The sequence below is a fragment of the Natrix helvetica genome, assembly GCF_964273705.1.
Source record: "Natrix helvetica genome assembly, chromosome: 1".
Lineage (NCBI taxonomy): Eukaryota > Metazoa > Chordata > Lepidosauria > Squamata > Natricidae > Natrix > Natrix helvetica.
Window position 1 is genome coordinate 279,098,513 of NC_138548.1, and position 19,936 is coordinate 279,118,448.

Sequence of the window (19,936 nt, forward strand, 5' to 3'; positions counted from 1 at the left end):
ACTGTGGTTAATATTTAGAAAGATGAATAACAGACTCGATCTTTTAAAATCAAAAATCAGAACGTGCTGCAAGTGAAATCTGCAAAAACATCGCCCGCACCGCCCCAACCGGCTTAAAAAGTGAGCGGAAGCTCCCCAGCGGGATCTCGGAGAAAAGGGTCCTCCCCTTTTCACGCCGGCGCGGTGGTACGTTCCTAAGGCGTTCTGGGTCTCCTCCGCAAGCAGGCCGAGTGGTAGAGTCGCGAAGGGTGGCTTCTTTCCCTCCTCCCACCGGCGGAGGGAGACGCCATTGCAGAGTTGTTTGTGAAGCAGCGCGAGGAGCGAGGCAGCTGCGCTAGGAGCAGTGCTGAGGCTTTTGGGGGAGAGGGCGACCGGGAGTCTTCGATCACCGGGGCGAGAAGATCATGTCCACTCCAGCCAGGCGGAGGCTAATGAGGGATTTCAAGAGGTAAATGATCCCTATGTGTCTCCCGATCGCTCTTTCCGGGGCTAGAAACCCTTTCTTTTAGTGCTTGAGCTGGGATTGAAGAACCCCCCCCCCTCCGGGCCGGGTCCCCTCTTCTAGGGGGAAAGAGATATATCTTTCCTGGGGGCTCCCTTGGCTGGAACTTAATTACTTATTTGCCCTTCCGGGCGGCGACGTATATGGGCCTTGGTAGAGAAAGAAAAGCGAAAGAGGAAATCTGGATTATTTTCTGCTCAAAAACTGGGAGGCAAAGTGTTTCCCCTCCTTTGTAAGAAACTATTTCCCCTCTCTTAGTCGTCCCGCGTTGGGGAAGAAAACAATGAGGATGCTAAAACTAAGAAGGATTATTTGAGAAACGAGATTTAAACCATCGGATTATTGGATGCATGTGGGTGGTTGTTGTTGTTTTTTAATAATCCTCCCAACCCAAAGAACCTCCCATTAGAGACCGCGAAAGCATTGGGTCTCTAATGCCTATTTTGTAAATAAAGTGAGCCGGATTAAAATGGACCGAGTTGACCACGTAGTACAGCTGACTGGGGCGCCTGTAGTTGAGAGAGAGAGAAAGCAAGTGCCAGGTTTTCTTTTAACTATTTCTTGGAAATGGTGGCCAGAAGCCTTGCTTTAAAAAGCTACTGATTTGCTGCCAAGTACTGAGCTACCTGCGGAAACGAAAGCTTGTTTCTTTCTCTTTCTAGAAGCGTTGCATGAAAACCGCAAACTTGATTTAAAAATAAAACCCATTAGGTACTGGTTGATGGGCCATAGATTGTGTGAACTACGTCTTTGGCTTCAAGTGTTTATTTGGTATGCTTTCCGTTCACCGATTACAAAGCATTTTGCCAATACTGCACAATTGATTAAAAATAATAAAAGAAAAGCAAGCATGGCTGAATCTCCGGCAAGGAAACCCTGAAGTAGGATCCTCTTCTTTCTTTAGTGTGTTGAATCTTTTATTCTCTTAACTATTCCTTTCAGTATATCTGAAATTTACTTCACTTTGTTCTTTAATACATATACAAAGAGAATAGTGCACAGCTTCTATTTCAGGCATGTAAAATCTGGGAAAGGCTGGCTAATGAATTATATAATTGAAAGGAAGAAATGGAAAATGTGGATGGAAGAAAAACAGTCTATGAGCCTGTGATTGTTTTTTTCTCTGAATTGTTCTGAAAATATTTTTTTGATAAAATACTTGTGAAAAAGCCAGTTGTGCTGAAGCAAATACAATAAATATTCCAGTACTCTAGCACAAGGAAGCTATTTAATTTTCTTTATGGAAGGGGGAGCTTGTACTTCCGTGTTTGCTTAGGTTGCTTCCTTCTGTCTTCTTTGCCTCTAAGCTTTTAGTGACATCTGGAGGCATCTGAGCTTGTTATTGCTAGTTGGCAGAAATATGGCCATTCCCTTTTCTCAAGCAGGCTGTTAAGAAAACTGTCCAAAATGTCTTTCCTGGCATAGCTAATAAAGTTCACCAATAAAACCTAAAATCCTAATTAAACAACAGTTCGTAAACTGAACATTTGGATAATATGCATATCACTATATTAAAATTACAGCTGCCCCCATGCAATGTTAACTAGAAAATCAGTACAGCTATAGGAAGTCCAACATTCATTTAGACTGAAATAAGTATAGGAGGGAATGGCAAAATTTAAAAAATGATTTTTATAAGTGTAGATGTTTCAGAATGGATGCTATAGTTGATAATCAGCACATATTTGCATATATGTAGAGCAGTTCTACCCTGATATTTGGTTAGGATTTAAATTGCACTTCAGTCATTAGATAAACATTTGGATTTAGCACTGTGTAGGAAGAAACAATGTGAAATATGCTTCATTTGTGGTATCTAGTGAAGATAAATAAGAAAGCCATACTAAATATTAAATGAGAAATAGGTATCTCAAAATGGAGTTCATTTATTCCACAGTGTCTTCTAAGATAACTAGGTTGGTATGTGTGATGTACCTGGATGTGATTTCTTGTCAGAAAGCTTCTGTACTAGGCTCAGAATGCTGTTATTAATGAGAGAAAGTTTATGAATTTAAACTGGAGGTAGTAAATAGCATTTATGTATTCAGCGACCTTCAGATGACAGTGTTCACATATGAAATCCCCATTTAGAGTACAAAATTTAAAGAGTAAAAGGCTTTTCACAGCATGGTGTTAATGACGTTTTAATAACCAAAGCTATCTCTGAAATGCACATGGCAATTAATAATTTGGTGTGACATTGGTGTGCAAACTTGCTGTCTTGTAGCAGAGGGTCACATTATTTTGCTATCCAGCCAAGGCTTTGGGTAGCCTGTGTTGTTGACATTAAATGGATTGAACTGAGCATGCCTGAAAATCAGAGCTGTATAAAGTTCAGAGTAGTTTTAAAGGGCAAAACCCTATAGATTAGCAGGATCATGTTATTAATTTCCTCTTATGCTAATTACTATTTTGCATTTACTTTCTTTCCAAGAAACAAAAGTGTATGACTACTGTTTTATTTTAGATACAGCTCTGTATAAAACATGTATAAAACAAGTATAAAAGGTTGTGAACTCTTAAGTGTAAATAAATGAGAATAATGCAATATAATTAATGCTGCAGCAAAGACATTTGCATATTACAGTAACTGAATTGTTTGTCAAGGATAAGGAAAGTTTCATACAGTAAAATTATAGAGGACATGTTTGCCACATGGTGGAACTTAGTGCTGTTTAATTTTCCTGTAAAGGATGGCCTGTTGATAATTCTGTTTGAGAGATTGAATAATGTAAAAAAATTAAGATACTTCCTGGATATGATACACAAAATTTATGAGTATTTTGGAGAGATGGGATACCTCATCGAGGTGATTGAATGGAGTGGGACAGCACATCAGAATCAGGCTGTTCCACCCCACCAAAATAAAATGGCATTATTTGATTATTTTTTGGATACAAACAAAATACTTAGAAGTTTCCAATCTGTACTAATTTATTAGTGCTTCAGAGAGATAAACTTAATATCCCCTTCTTGGAGAGATACAATCAATACCCAATACATGGTGATAACTATATGGAAAAGTACAGATAGTCCTCACTTATTGACTGTTCATTCAGTGGCCATTTGAAAATATGACTGCTGAACAAAAGAACTTACTACCTGCACCTAAAGTTAAGACTGTTGCAGCATTCCTACACTCAAGTGATGAAAATTTGGGCACTTGGCAGTCCACCAATCCTTACAACTGACTGTAAGAGCTCGGCAACTCCCTATCTGCCTGTCTCTCCTACCTCCCACTCCCACCCCCAATCTCAGCTGCCCACCTGGTCCATCAGCACCTGCAAAGATGCTGCAGCCTTGGACACATGGATCTGCTCCCCACTCCATCATATCCAGGAAGCATCAACCAGTTACAGGGCATGCAGTACATGTAACTTGCTTCAATTACCTATAGTTTTTTTGCAGCTGCTGACAAGCACCTGCAGTTGATGTGTGGTGTGGACTTCCTATAAAGACCATCCAAATCATTCTCCAAGCATGGGCCATTCTCAACCATACAGAAAGCTAGAAAGAGCTCCTTCTCCAAATCATATGATTTTTTTTAGAAACGTTTTCAAATGTCCATTAGAATAAAGGAAGTCTCTGCCCCATATTGGCTGGGCGCGCCAGTAAGCAGCTGCAGAAAAATGCAAAGGTGAGTGGAGCAATCTACATATGCGACTGCAGTTGCAATTACTGCCACTGGTTGAGGCCTCTCAAATCTGGTGGGGTTTGGAGAGAAGGCCTCGACCTGTGGCAGTTTTCTATGCATTGGTGAGCCCTGTAGCCTGCACCAAGCTCCTAGGGCCTCTACCACCACTGTGATCCACTTCATGACCTGCATGATCATTTAGCAACCACAAGTGATAAGGCCAGGTTTATTGTGTTTGAGCAAAATGGTCACATGATATCTTGCTTAATGACCGCTGCACTCAACAACTGAAGATTCCAGGCTCAATTGTAGCTTAGAGAACTATCTGTAATATCAATTGTCTCCAAGAATTGGATTCATCTTTTCTATAAAATTCTGTTTATAATAAGGACATTCTGACCAATATTTTTTAAATTGGAGACAATAAAAAATATTTTACATTTTTCTTAACAGGTCAATAGTATTTTTTTCGAACTAAATAGTAAAGTATTAGAATAATATGATTTTGAATACTTTGAAACTGCATAATTGGTGTTTGCACCCGGTCAGATTTTATATTTTTGTTTATTATATTTTGTTTATTGGAAGATTACAAGAAGATCCACCTGTTGGGGTCAGTGGTGCACCATCAGAAAACAATATAATGCAATGGAATGCAGTAATTTTTGGGTAAGTAAAGAATTCAGTTGTAAAGAATATATATATTCGATAATTCTCTGTGAACATGATATAAATACCAAATAATAAGACTACCCAACATAAATTTGATGAAAGTCTTTCCAAAGTTTTCAGAATAATAATAAAAATGTTCTTAACAATTTTAAGTATAAATGTGGCATCATAGCAAGGCTATGTGTGTTGCATGATGTTGAACATTTGTAAGCAAATCCCATTTGGTGCTTATTTTATCTCAAATTATAAATGCAAGTAAGACTCAGAAAATAGATGACCTGAGGTACTAGAAAATTACATTTATCTTCAGTTATACATTCTTATATTTATGGGATACCCAGTTGCAGCAGATTAGTTATAAATGTGAGTTTTATTTTTGTCATTTATAGTGCAGGTATAAAATAAGTGCAAGAGTTAATCACTATAGATCTTGTTTCTCTTTTCAGGCCTGAAGGTACTCCCTTTGAAGATGGTACGTTTCTTTAAACTTTATCTTTTTTTTTTAGTTTTAGTTTCATGAGCCTATATAGTATTTCCTGCATTTGATACCTGAAGCAGATGCTGAAAAATAATATATAAGAAACAGTAACTGACTATATAGCAAGCATTAATTTGCTGCTCAGTGACAAAAAAAACAAATAGAGAAAACATCTATTGGCAAATAATATTAATTGGAAATTAAATACATATTTGCCATATGCAACAAAAAAAAACTAAAATATATTTTTTAACAAAAATAAACAATTCTGCAGGAAACATTTGTAGATTTAAGAACCACAATATGTTTTTTTTTCACCCCTTATATCTGTTTTTGTCATCTGAATGTGAGCCAGCAAAGATCTCTAGAGGTGGGTAGGATAAATAAGCTGGTAAATAAATGAGTAAAACTCAAAAGCTGCAGTAAGTTAGTTTTTTTTTAAGTACTACTCAAATCTATGGTTGGCATGGGATTATAATTAATTGCATTAGCTCTACAGACTTGATAATTCTAAAAATGAATTTAACCACATTGGAATCTTTAAAATAAGCATTGTTACCTTATATTCAAACGAAGAAGAAACTCTCTGTCTTTAGCAAGGTCAAATTTCTATACCCTACTAAAGTCACTCTTTGGTTCTCTTAAGGTTTTCTTAAGACTTTACCAAATTGGAGGTCATTGATTCAACTGGATTTTGAGAAAAATGACTCAGAGACAATCAAACATCAAAACATTAGACCAAGCTTTTGTATTCTAATTGTTTAGTGTAGTGAATAAGCACCTGGGTTGAAGGGCCACTTCATCTTTCATACAGATTTCCATTTTTGTCAGTAATACCCTGGGTTTTGTCAGTAATACATTGTCCTATTTCATCTTTGGTCACTTGAAAATGCAAATGTCCCAGTATATATTACATTACCTTGATACAAACAACCACAGTAAAATGTGAGACTATTATGGCAGTGACAGACATACAATATAGCCACCCACTTCTCACTTTTAAATGTTATGTCTTGAAGAAGTGCTTTTAAGGTTGTGCCAATGCTTCAGATTTAGTTCTGAAAAGCTGCCACTGACTCATTAACGCAGATGCATCTGTTTTCAGGATCAGTCCTGCTTTAAAGACTCACCAACAGATGCTATACTCGCATTTTGCAATTCTTTTCAATTGAAGCCTTTACAGCTTTAATACAGTTAGAACTATGCTTGTTTATGACTGAAAACCTATTGAAGGATAGGTATATATGCGAGAGACTTATAATTGATGAGAATGTAGTTTTAAGTAACAAATACAGGCAATAAAGTGTCAGTTTAATGGTTGAAACTGTTTTATGTTAATATTCTGTATTTATACAAGAAGATGGGAATGGATGCATTCCCATCTTCATATTAGTGAAGTCTAATAAATTCACAAAAGTTTTTAGAGCAGATTCATTTGGCACTGGTTTCTGTTGTAGTTGAAAGGAGCAGAATAATATTGTGAATTGTCCCTTCCTGGAAACCATTCTTATTCAGCTCCCTCATAAAGGTAAATCGCTATTCACAAGCCAAGTTGCTTGGGCTTTCCACATGCAGCTGTTTTTTTTTTTTTTTTGGTTTTTTTATGTGGGGAAGTTCAACACTCCTGTGGATGACATGCTTCCTGTTCTGCCATAGTATATAGATCCTATTGCCTTTTTCTAGCAACTGTATTGAATATTGTAACGCCTTCTAAAACTGCCCACAGACTTATCAGTTTTCTTTGAAGGATTCTTTTTGGATTACAAGCAAAACTGAAAAAGTGTAAATTCAAATTGCTGTGAAATAAACTCTACATTAATACATTTCTGAGGCTTAAAACAACAATAATGAAATAGTTCTTTGGAACTCAGTGATATTTATGTTTGTGGATATACTGGGGATTGCACTCCAGAAACTCTTAGTTAATACAAATTGAAATCCCTTTGTCTCAAAAGAACGGAAGAAAGAATAAATCCCTACTATGTTTTACACCAAGGAAGAATTTGCATTACAAATATTTTTATTCATTCTGTACAAAATTGGAAGATTTATTTCCATGCATCTATACGTATATATTAAGCCCTCCCCCCACCAATACATTTGTGTCGAAGACAATACCATGTGAGTGGCTTCTGGTGAAGATTCATGGTGAACTAGATGTCTGAAGGAGCAGGGATGGCATTGTGGTGGAGATTTACAGCCAGATGGTGATAGCAAAGTCCAGAAAAAGGAGAGGTTATCAGATTGCTCATTTGCACTGCAGGAACTGAGATTTTTGTGGTCAATTTATAAATTGAATAGCTGAGAGTTAATGGATTTCAGCTAAGCTCACAGCTCTATTGTAGCCTATATGGACATAAGATTTGCCAAACCTCATTTCTTCATCACTTTGGAAAATTGCTTAACTATTTCAAAATTTAGACTGACAAGTTTATTTTATAACAGCAGGTGTTTTTCTTTCAATTCTTAGCAAAAGAAAATTTAAATATAAGTTTTTTAAAAATATCTCTTTTTGGAATAAGCAACAAAAGAGGGATTAGAATCATGATTTTGAGAAGTCACAAATGGACTAAGGGTGCAACTACTATAGGTTTGAAATAAGATTTGAAAGAATTAGTTCTGCAGGAAGATGATATTATTTTGAATTATTTAAAAAAATCAAGTTTGTTAGAAATTAAAGCAAGGGTGTGAAACCCATGACGTATCGGGACATTTTCCCCTTTCGCTAAGCTGGGTGGGCCAGCATATGATGCATCCAGTCTGTGGGCTGTGAATTTGACACTCCTGAATTAAAGGAATATAAAGTTGGTTTATTTGACCAAAGTTAAAATAGATATTCTATTAACTCTAATAACCCTTAATGGACTTTTGCTGACTAGGACTGCAGAGTTGTAAAGATACGTTTTAAAGAGAGATGGGAAGAAGGGATCATTTGTTGTATTTTAAGTGAAGGTGATAAGTTACCAAAATCGTTTATACTTGTTGGGATGAAAGGGGAGATCAATTTTCTTTTTCTTCACCATATTTTTTTTCTACTGCATTTTCTAGTTTTCTTTTATTTCTTATATATTTAAATCTTTTTTAATTTTTACCTTTTTAATTGTAATTGTTTTTTTTAAAGGAAAGAATACTGTATGTGTAATGGAATGCATGGATGACCTTGGGGAACAAGGGGGGAAGAGATGCTGCCAGGGAAACAATGAGACAATTGAGACTGGCGCCCCAGTGGCTTAATTGTCAGAGAAAGAAACTTAGGAACAGTGGTGGGTTGCAGGTGGTATGCCTCGGTACGGGTGTACCGGAGCCAGCCCAGAGCACCGGATACCGTTCTGGTAGGTGCTCCGGAGGGCTCAGCCACCCACCCGAGCTTCTTACCGGTGTTTAAAGGCTTCTGCGCTTCCATGCAGGTGCCTACAGCGCCTGAGCGACGCTCCGCAGAGCAGCTGGAGCGTCGCAGAGGCAGTAAGATGAATGCACATGCTGAGCATGTCCATGAGGATGCCGCCAGCCCCGTACCAACCGTACCGGTTAGAATGGGATTTGCAACCCAGCACAGTTTAGGAAGAATCAGCCCTAATTGATTAGGCTGCTAAATGTGGCAGCAGGAAGTTTGTATCCTTAGACTTAACAAGATTCTGTTAATGTAGCCTTACAATAAAAATAGAATTATTTCATCTAGTTGTATTTTCCGTCTGTTTACCTGGGAGGACTATGAAATTCAGGTGTAGTTTATTTATATATATTTTCTATGTTTGCATGTGTGAGAAGGAGGGAGAGAAGCAGAGAAGATCTTGAATTTTCTAATGCAAAGCAGGTTTTTTGTAGTACAGGGAATGCATAATATGTAAAGAAGTCCTAACATTTAGTTTAGCAGAAGAATTAATACCTATTACAAATGAGGTGTTTATATATATTTTTCTTCTGAACTAGTCATACCAGTCATACATGCTCTTGCATTCTACTTTTGTATTTGATTTCTTTAGTTGTAGTAATATCCTACCGTAGTGATCTGCAGTGTTTCCCTTACAATAGTTGATAGTTAACTTTGAATTTGTTTTAGGTCTTGTCCATAATCTTTTAGATGGATTGCTAGAGGAAGCTGAAGTTGTTTCTATTTACATTTCAGTGCTTTATTAATATTTGAAATTAAAATAAATGTTTAATCTAACTCTTGTTTTTACAATGGTAGGCCGTTTTTGCAAAAATGAAAAATTAGATTAGTTTTCAATTGATTTACTGTGACCATGTTTCAAGATATTTGACTAAGATGACATAGGAATGTATTCTGTTATTAAACTAGAATAACAGTTGTTATTCTACTTTTTAAAAAATTGCATATATTTCTTTATTTCCTAAACACCACCACTTATTGCTTACTTATTTTTACACAGGAACTTTTAAACTAATAATAGAATTTTCAGAAGAATACCCAAATAAACCACCAACGGTTAGGTTTTTATCGAAGATGTTTCATCCCAATGGTAAGTTTTATCGGAAGATGCAATAATAAAACCTTCATTGTAATCATATATTCAGCAATCTTCTATTTCTGTATGTTGAAGATAGGCTTCTGGCAACTGGTTAGCGCAGAAATTCTTTGCAATCTGCCAGTGATAATTTATAAAACGAATACAATATTAATCATTTAGGTCAAAAGAATAATCAAGAAATTAAGATGATAAATTTTTGGCTCTCTTAGAGGTTATTAACAATTCTTCAGATACATTCTTTTATTGAAGTCACTGTAGGCAGTTCACTGGAAGCAGTAATTCAGTCATTTGCCAAAATACCAAGGACCTGCATATAATCAGACAAACATTATTTATATTTTTCCTTTATTGCCTTAGCTAAGCCTTTTTAAAGGTACTTTACAATGTATTAATTCAAAAGTGATGAGTAATAAATTACTATTATCCTTAATACTATATGGTGCTGTTAAACATAATAAGTTGTGATATAAAAATGTTTTAAAATAAGCAGATAAGAAGATGCAGAAAGAAACTAAACCTTTAGACTCTTTAAAGGAGTATGTTTCCACTGGGAGAGAAATTAAACTTCATATTTTGTATGGAATCATAAAGGAAGTATAGGTATGTCAGATATTTTCCTGTTGTAAGGAGATGCATTAGACTACAGTAAATACCATCTCGCATTCTGTTACTATAAATAAAAATAACCTTAATCTACATTAAACCACAACTTTCCTTTGATTTAATTTTAGAAATCCATGAGTTCTGAATCTCGTATGTTAAATTATTAATCGTTGCAGAAATCCAAAATTTGGAAAATAAACTTCATTTGGGTCCATATCTTTATAAAATATGGGCTTTCTTCCTGTGTGAATAATAATACTGTCATTAAATAAGTTATGTATCTAAATATAATGACTGGTTAAAGCTAGTCCTGCTTATGAAAAATTAGGCGTCTCTTCTTAGAAATATGTTATACATTTTCAAATATTTATTGTTTGGCAATAAGTCTATGAACTTCTTTGCAGAGATTTCTGGACTGTTCAATTAAAATTATACTAAAATATTAAACCTTGAGAGGAATATATCACTGACTTGCTTTAATAAGATATCAAAAAAAATTAAACTTTCTCCATGGTGCTGAAACACTTAGTTCCTCTAGAAACAGTTAAATCGGGAACTGACTCTGAGATTGCATTCTTCATTTTTCCCATCAAAATCCGAAGCCATGATTGCCCATGATTTTTTCCTAGTTAGCAAAAAGAAAGCTAGCAAATCTAGTTTTGATGTAACCCTAAAAAAATTATAAACATTTTTTATTACTTTTAAGAGGAATCAGAAAATGCATCACCGATTTTTAGATGATCATTGAATCCAAATTCCTTATTCTGTGTTTGTAGTAAACTAGAAATTAATGATCTGAAACAAATTACATAATTCTAATATCTTCTATTTTAGTGTATGCAGATGGAAGCATATGTTTAGATATCCTTCAAAATCGTTGGAGTCCAACATACGATGTCTCATCTATTTTAACTTCAATTCAGGTAATTTTAAAATAATAACAAACACTTTCTTCGGACTTGATATAGAAGTGCTAGCTGTTTAATCTTCAGATGTAAGTTACGTTATTTGACTAAGCTAGTTGGTGTATGACATTTGTCAAAAAAGATTGTTTTGTCGAATTTTAACACTATATGAAGTATCTATAACATCAGTCTAGCTGTAATTTTTGTCCAATGTTGCATTGTTTTATATTTATTTTGTCATTATCCTTTTAATGCTAATTAATACTATTTTTCATGTTTTTTGCTTCCTCTACCTTCAGTCACTGCTTGATGAACCTAATCCTAACAGTCCTGCCAACAGTCAGGCTGCACAGCTTTATCAAGAGAACAAACGTGAATATGAAAAACGAGTTTCAGCTATTGTTGAACAAAGTTGGAATGATTCATAAGAAATGACTTTCATTAACAGACACCCCATAATCATCATGTACAATTTAACTTGCGATAGGAAATGCTACCAGAACTCAAGTGCCACGTTTGACTTGCGTACAGATGCATTTGCAAATGCTCTTCAGTTTCAAAACTTTAAAAGCTTGTGTACTTTGATTAATGTACTTTTTATTGCATGTTATGACCTAAGTTATTGCTACATAAATTTGTAATATATCCTGTTTGTATTTTTTTCAAAGTGTATAATGTTGGTGTGAAGTTTTCATGACAGAATATACATATTTTGTAAATCTGTACTTTTTTCAAAATATTGAATGCCTTATTTTTGAATTCTTTAGATTTTTAAATTGGACAAATCACTTAGAGTTTTATATATAAAATCTTTCATGTAAAGCTGAAATACATAACCTCAGTGCAAGATATTTTTGTCACTATTCTATTTTTGACACAGATTTTAAAGTTGATTAATTTTTATATGCTTTTTTTTAAGGAGCATGCTGCACAGCCATTTTTCATTAGTCCTGTATGGCAGACTAATATAAGAGACCTTACATCTGACTAGGAAATTGCACCCAGTTTGCTCTCCAAAATGAACATTTTTGCCAAAGCTTGCCCAGTGCCATTAAATAAAGTACAAACAGCTCTGAACAAGGAGAAACAAATTACTGCCCACTAGGGACTTAGCACTGAAGTGCCAGAGCAGTATATTTAGTCGCAATGAATTATGGACATTGTAGTCCAAAAACTTTGTCTTCCTGGGTTTTCAAATAATTTGTACTTGTGCCTTGGCTGTTCAAGTCTTCTGTGATGCTATTCTTCCACCCTTACTTGGTGATTCTACACTTGATATTAGCCAAAAGTCTGAGAAGCGATTCCTGGTAATTCTGTGAATGTGATTACTGAAGAAAATCTGTGTGAATTGCAGTGTTCTTGAAGACCTTTTGAATGATTGCTTGACAAATCGGTTTTTCCCATTTTAAAGCAGGAAACATATGGAAAGCCACAATAGTCTCCCTTAAATAACCATTTTGCAGTTGAAATGCAAAGAATACCCAGCACTTCCCTCAAACCGAGACCCACAAACATTAATCCCTTGGCCACAGGAAAATTGCCCACTCTGCTTTAAACATAGACAGACTTAAGAAGCAAGCCTATTCCTTTCTTTTAGATCACTACAGCTATTTGTTCAAAGAGCTAATTCATTTTCCTGGACTGCTGTGCACATGTGATTCTTTGTTGTGGTTAAGGTCATATTACATTTATATAAATAGTAGTCATGTACTGATATCAAACTACATGTTACTATAACAACCTTATTAACAGGCATAGTAGGTCATTTAAGGCTTGTGTTTGCTAAATGAAAGAAACACCAACTGAATATGCTTACTGAATGAATTGCAAAGATCCAAATCCTTTTAACAGTTTGCTAAATTCTCAGGGTTGGCATTGTTTCCTATCTGTAACAAGTCTAAGTAAAACACTCAGAACATTCAGCAAATCTAGGAGTTAATCATCCCTTAAATATAAATAACTTAAAATATACTAGAAGCATCTGTATACAGCGGTGTCTCCACAAGGAATTATGTGGCATCAAAAACAATGGGGAATATTGGTAAATTGGATTTTAAGCAATGGGTTTTTAAAAAAACAATTCTCTGCTGGGGTGTGAAAAATGCATACTGGTTTCTGGCTTTTAAGAAAAACAAAAATTGCAGCAATTTTTTTCAGCCTTTTTCTACAACCCAAGTTCTTATGATAAAATTACTCCTAAGTGGCTGCTCTCTTCATATAGAGCTACAATGCTGCTATGTTGGGCTTAATTTGAAACTGAGAAAGGTACAAGGGCTCACAATATATTTCAAAAAGCAACAGGATAGATGTTTCCCTTTTGACTATTCTGCATCAAATCTGCTATGTGAGAGAGCAGTAGAAATCCTGCTAACTCTTCCAAACTGTTGCAAAATGGTAAGAAGATACTTTCTAATATAAAACAGCAGTGTGCTTTTCTGGAATTTTGCTGGTATATTTTCCACTCCATGTAGCTCTACCCAGAATAATTACTAGATTTTTATCCTGCCTTTTTTGTATATAATTCAAGGCAATGAACATGCCTAATAGCTCTGCCTTCTGCTTTTTTCCCCACAACAGTCCTGTGAAGTGGGCTGCAAGGCCAAAATTACCCTGCCAGGATTCCTCCCTAAGGGAGACCTAGGATTCACAGTCTTGACTTATACATCAGCACCTTAACCACTGCACCAGACTGCCTCATTTGAGAATGAAAATGCAGTCTCATTGATGATATAAGAGCAAGTTTCTAGATCAGAGCTGTCAAACTCCTGGCCCGGGGGCCAGATGCATCACGTATTGGCCATGCCCAGTTTAGCAAAGGGGAGGAATTCCCGATATGTCAAGTCATGCCACCGTGACGACATGACTTTGACACCCCTGTTCTAGGTAGTCCCAACTAGAGGTCTAGGCTGGGAAGATGGCTGCAGGAATATGACACATGCACATACATGGGAGCACAGAATAAGTTTTGAAATTTGAAGTATAAAAATTGGATTGGAAAACATTTTGGTATTGCTTGTTACCCCTTTTTCTGAGCAGTTTTTTCAGACACACGTGATTATTGGCTAGTCCCATTAGATAACAGGAACTAAGTTTTGTCATGCACAAAACACATTTCTCTAAACATAGTTCTCCATTAAGTGTGGAATACATTTAGTCAAATAATCTCATTCCTTCTGGGAAAAAAACCCCTCCATTCGTCTTCTCCAAAAGGTTTCCACGTAGCATTCAGCAAGCCAGAATTTATATGGGATATACAGATGGGGGGGGGGGGGTGTTTGTGAATCCTTATTTGTACTGTGTCTATGATGTGATAGGGCTTTATCTAAGTTGTACCCATTTATAGATTCTGTTTAAATAACACTCCAAACAGTGCAGTCTGTCATGTCTTTATTGAACATGAGTCAACTTTCCCCCTCCTTTTGAAAATCAGCTCTCTTAAGAGGCTGTCATATCAGAAATTCCAATCACAGGTGTGAGTTTGAGGAGCCCTTTCTTAACAAATGCAACTGTGATTATTGTTAACATTTATATGGGATATAAAGATCCTAGCACAGGTTTATGAAAATGAATCATGCCAGGCGTTGCTGCAGACTCAGAAGAGCTGGTGTTCCTGAGCCTGGAGCCTAGTGGGCTAGGCCACAAAACCATGGCCAAAGATTTTGGCCTCCAATTAAAATCTAGTTAGCAGATGATGTACAACTGGAGAAAATGTAGTAGCATTGCTACCTCTTCCTAGTAATTATCCGAGAAATTATTCAAGAGAATACAAAACTCCTGGAGGTCACAGATCCATGGTAACAGCAAAGGGTTTGCAGGTTATGTTTGATGTCAGTTTTCATGAATCCACACAAGAAAAACACTAAACTACAACAGTTTGTGGGGGGAGTAACGAGAATGAAATTTGCTGTTCTCCATAGCGCTGCTTGGAGAGTACAAGGATTGGGTTAACACAGCCTGTTTGCCCATGGACTGAGTAGATTTTTTCCCCTCTGGCCACGCCTCCTTTGCCTCTTCTGGCTCAGTTTTAAAAACTCAGTCCGCCCGGTAGGACGAGTTTGGGGAACACTCAGCATTGAGCAAATAGGCTGGGTTCTCCAATAGTAATTTTATGTGATATTTAGCTGTTATTAGGATTTTTCCCCAGGTTTTATTATTTTGATTTTTTATTTTCCCTTTTTTCTATTTTTTATCAAGAGGATTTACCTAACTAAGGCTGAGGCAGCGATCGGTTCCACAGCTGCTTAGTCGCAGCTGGGGGAACAAGCGAGGCCGCTTGTCCGGCGTCTGCTGGCAAGCGCAGGGAAGGACGGCAATCCCCGTGCTTCCCTGGTCGCTTTGGAGGAGAGGCTTTTAAAAAAGCCCTTGCTTCTCCAAACGGCGTCTTTTGCCGATCGGGAGAGCGGCGGCCATTTTGAAAAGCGCTGCTTTGGCGCGCTTTTCGGCTGCAGCCAATGAGAAGCGCCTGGCCCTTAAGTGAGGCTTTTGGCGCGCAGAAGAACCGGCGGCCATTTTTTTGAGTCCTTTTTGCCTCCGGAAAGCAGCAGCAAGCAGCAGAGCCTCTCCGCCTCTACAGACAGCCGCAGAGGATTGCGAGGGCTTGTCTGGGTCTCCAGCAAGCCTGAAGTTCCCCAGCCACCCAAGGGGAAGCGGCAAGGAGTGTCCTGGTGCCTGATCCAGCCTCCCATCTGAGTCTGCAGACGCTTCTGGAGCCGTCGGGCCAGCGTCCACTGCCCTTCCCTCAGCAGCGACCTCTTCGACTCAAGATCAACCAAGGATGGCTGATGAAGGTTTGGAGCGAAGGGAGGAGCTGGCAGGGCCATCTGCAAAGCGCAGTAGGCCAGATCCCTCAGGCCAGGGGAGAAAGGGAAACAAGGGCGCTGGGGGGAAAGCTTCCCACTCTGCAGCTGGGAGTAAGGCCCCCAAAATTCAAGGGGACAAGGGGCAGGACTCCCTGAAGGATAAGTCTGTTAGGCCCCAGGTTCCCTCTGCACCCTTACCAAGTGAGGCTGGGCCAGTTCCTTCCCCACCCATCCAGAGGGAGATAGAGCAGGGGGAGGAGATGGGGGATAGATCCCCATCCTTCTGTGATAGGGATTCCATGTCAGGATCCCCTGCAGCCTCTCTGGGTTACCCAGGTTCTCCTAGCTCTTCAGTCAGGGAGGATCTCCCCTCCTTTCAATATTGTTTTCATGCAGAGGATCAGAGAGATCCTCCTAGGGGTGCCAGGGGACAGGCCTATGCCCAAGCCAGACCTGTAGAGGACAAGGGCCCAGCTATGTCAGCAGAGATGAGGGATCTCATCACGCAGGCTATTTCCCAGGGTGTGGTAGAAGCCATGAGGCTACAGGAAGGCAGGGGTGGCAAGGCCTCTAGGCCTACTCGCCCCCTGGGGGAAAAGAGGACCAGAGTACTCGATTCCCCGGGCACTTCTATCACCACAGAGGTGTCTACGTGGGAGGAGGAGGCTGCTGAGGACTTTGCCCTCTCGGAGGATGAGGACATGCCTCCAGACAAGCCCTCTTTCACTGGTCTCTTTAAGCCAGCCCTATTCAAGTCCATCTTACACAAGGCCAGAGCCTCTACTGAGCTTGGTGCCAAACCTAAGGACAAGGAAGTCCCCTCTACTTCCCAGGACCTCATGGCAGGGTTGTTCAGCGAAACAACCCCTGACCCAGAACTGATACCAGTCCCTGACATGTTCATGGAGGTTATTCAGCGCCAATGGGCTCAGCCTGGTACCCTGGCCAATCCCAGTGGCGCAGACAAATCTCTGTACCCTTTAGAACCTAGACTGGAGGATGTTTTGAAGCCTCCAGAAGTGGATGCCCCTGTGGTCTCTCTGACCTCTAATTCTAATCTCCCGGCCGAGTTATTAGAAGGGTTAAAGGCAGAGGATAAGAGGGCAGAAAAGGCTTGTCTCAAAACGCACCAGGCGGCTGCCTGGGCGATCAAGACCTCCACTTCGGCCTCGTTCTTTACGAGGGCATCCTTATTATGGCTGCGCCAACTCAGATCTCAGCCCCCATCTGAAGCATCTCGTTGGCGACATGATCTTAACAAGATCATTACGGCTGTGGAATACGCCTCTGATGCGTCCCTGCACGCAGCGAAATTCGCCTCCAGGGCACTAGCGTCCAACATCACTTCTCGCCGCCTGCTTTGGCTTCGGCACTGGCAGGCGGACATGAAGGCTAAGTGGAAGCTGGCTTCAGCTCCTTTCAAGGGAGAGAACCTCTTTGGGGATTCCCTAGAGAAATTCCTAATTGAGACAAAGGATAAGAGGAAGGTTCTTCCTTCCACCTTCAGGAAGCATGACAGGAAAGGTCAGGGCTCGTTCAGGAAACAGGCCTTTCGGGCACAGGAAGGTGGCCAGGCCTCTTCCTCTTCTTATTCCTCCCAAAGACAGTTTAACCAGTCCTCTGACAGGTCCCAGGAACGAAACAACTTTTCTTCCAGGGGCAGACAATCCAATCAGGGGTCCTTTCGGAAGCCCTTTCGTGGGGGAGCCCACAACCGTCAGTTTAGACGTGGGAAGTGACCGTCTGGGGTCTCCTCCCATCGGGGGCCGCCTGCAATTCTATGCAGACCGTTGGGAGGAAACAACCTCGGACAAGTGGGTATTAAATACCATCAGGAGGGGTCTAACCCTGGAGTTTCTATCCTCTCCTCCGCGGACCTTTGTTCGCTGCCCACTATCCAAGAACCCGGTAAAGAGGGCTCTCATGCAGGCAGAGATAGATCATCTTCTGCAGATCAACGCAATAGAGGCAGTTCCTCCAGAACAGGAAGGGAGGGGGTTCTATTCCATTCTCTTCCTGGTCCCCAAGAATTCAGGGGGGTGGAGGGCCATTTTAGATCTGAAGCGCCTGAACAGGCATCTGGCCTACAAGCGCTTCAAAATGCAGTCTCTCCAGTCGATCCTAAGCTGCATGCGACAAGGGGATCTGCTCACCTCCATCGATCTCAAGGAGGCGTACCTACATGTGCCCATCCATCCTGCACACAGGAAGTTCCTGCGCTTGTGTTACAACGGAAAGCACTTCCAATACAGGGCGCTTCCGTTCGGACTTTCTTCTGCACCCAGAACGTTCACAAAGCTTCTTGCAGCTGTGGCGGCCCACCTGCGCAAGCTTCCAGTCCGCCTGGAGTGCTATCTGGACGACATCATCATCCATTCAAGAACTCAGCAGCAAGCGGTGAGAGATGTAAACGTCACAGTTCACACCTTACAGGACCACGGGTTTTCCGTAAACATGGAAAAGAGCAACCTGACTCCTGCCACACGCATACAACATCTGGGCGCCATAATAGACTCGGTGTCTTGCCAGGTGTCCCTGTCTCCGGAAAGAATCCGCAACATCAGGAACAGAATCCGGTTGTGTCGCAGGAACAGGTCCTGGCAGGTAGTGCAGCTATCCCAACTGTTAGGGATCATGATTTCTTGTCTCAACATAGTTCCCTGGGCACGTCTTCATGCAAGGGAACTGCAATGGTTCTTACTTCCAATGCAAAGAGCAAAGATCAGCAACTCCACCAAGCAAGTTCGCATCCCACCAAGAGTGACTCGGTCTCTGAGTTGGTGGCAGTCTCGAGCAGTGGAGAAGGGTTGCCTATTCAGAGAACCCGACAGGATCGTGGTAACGACCGACGCCAGTCTCTACGGTTGGGGGGCGCATTGCCAAGGCCAGCTGGCGCAAGGCAGGTGGTCCAGCGCGGAGGCAGCCCGGAGCATCAATTGGCTAGAACTCAGGGCAGCCCGGCTTGCGCTGAGGAGATTTGCAGAACAGCTGAGGGGGCACCACGTTCTGCTGCTGACCGACAATGTGGCCACAAAGGCTCACGTGAACCGACAAGGAGGGACCCGCTCCAAAAGACTCATGTCAGAGGCGGAGGCCATAGGACGATGGGCAGAGATCCACTTAGCGTCGCTGAGGGCGGATCACATTTCCGGAACCAGCAATGTGAGTGCGGATTGGTTGAGCCGTCAGACCATCGACAACTCGGAGTGGCAACTTCATCCGGACCTGTTCGCACAGGTGGTAAGGAGGTTTGGTCTCCCACAGGTCGACCTGTTTGCCTCGGCGGCAAACACACAGCTCCAGCGGTTCTTCTCCCGCTACAAGTCAGCACAAGCGGAGGGGACGGATGCCCTGAGGTCCAACTGGCCTCCAGGGCTTCTATACGCGTTTCCGCCCCTCCCTCTGATCCCGCAGGTGATCTACAAGCTGCTGAAGGAGGGGGCGGAGCTCATTCTGGTGGCTCCACATTGGCCCAGGAGATCCTGGTTCGCGGACCTGGTCGATCTGTCTGTGGAGCAACCGTGGAGAATTCCTCCAGACCAGGTATCCTTGCGTCAAGGGGCCATCAACCATCCAGAGCCCCAATGGTTGCAGTTAGCCGTCTGGCACTTGAGAGGCAGCTCCTGAAGGACCAGAGCCTCTCAGACAACGTCATTAAAACCATCCAAGCTTCCAGACGTCCGGCCACTACTCGCATTTATGACGCGACTTGGGCTGCCTTTTCTTCCTGGTGCAGCAAACGGGACATTGACAGTGTGGAAGCGTCCATCCCTCAGTTATTGGACTTCCTACAAGAGGGCTTGGACAAAGGACTGGCACCAGCCACTCTCAGGCGCCAGGTTGCCGCATTATC

The 19,936-nt window shown here is 40.5% G+C and overlaps 1 protein-coding gene across 1 annotated transcript; it reads left to right on the plus strand.

The window, feature by feature from the left end:
• The first annotated feature begins 219 nt into the window (after positions 1–219).
• Positions 220–12,131, plus strand: UBE2B (ubiquitin conjugating enzyme E2 B). The gene is made up of 6 exons (XM_081939610.1): positions 220–448; positions 4,725–4,805; positions 5,255–5,280; positions 9,678–9,767; positions 11,214–11,302; positions 11,584–12,131. The coding sequence occupies exons 1-6, from the start codon at positions 405–407 to the stop codon at positions 11,710–11,712; spliced, it is 459 nt and encodes a 152-aa protein (XP_081795736.1). The 5' UTR covers positions 220–404; the 3' UTR covers positions 11,713–12,131.
• The last annotated feature ends 7,805 nt before the right edge of the window (positions 12,132–19,936 follow it).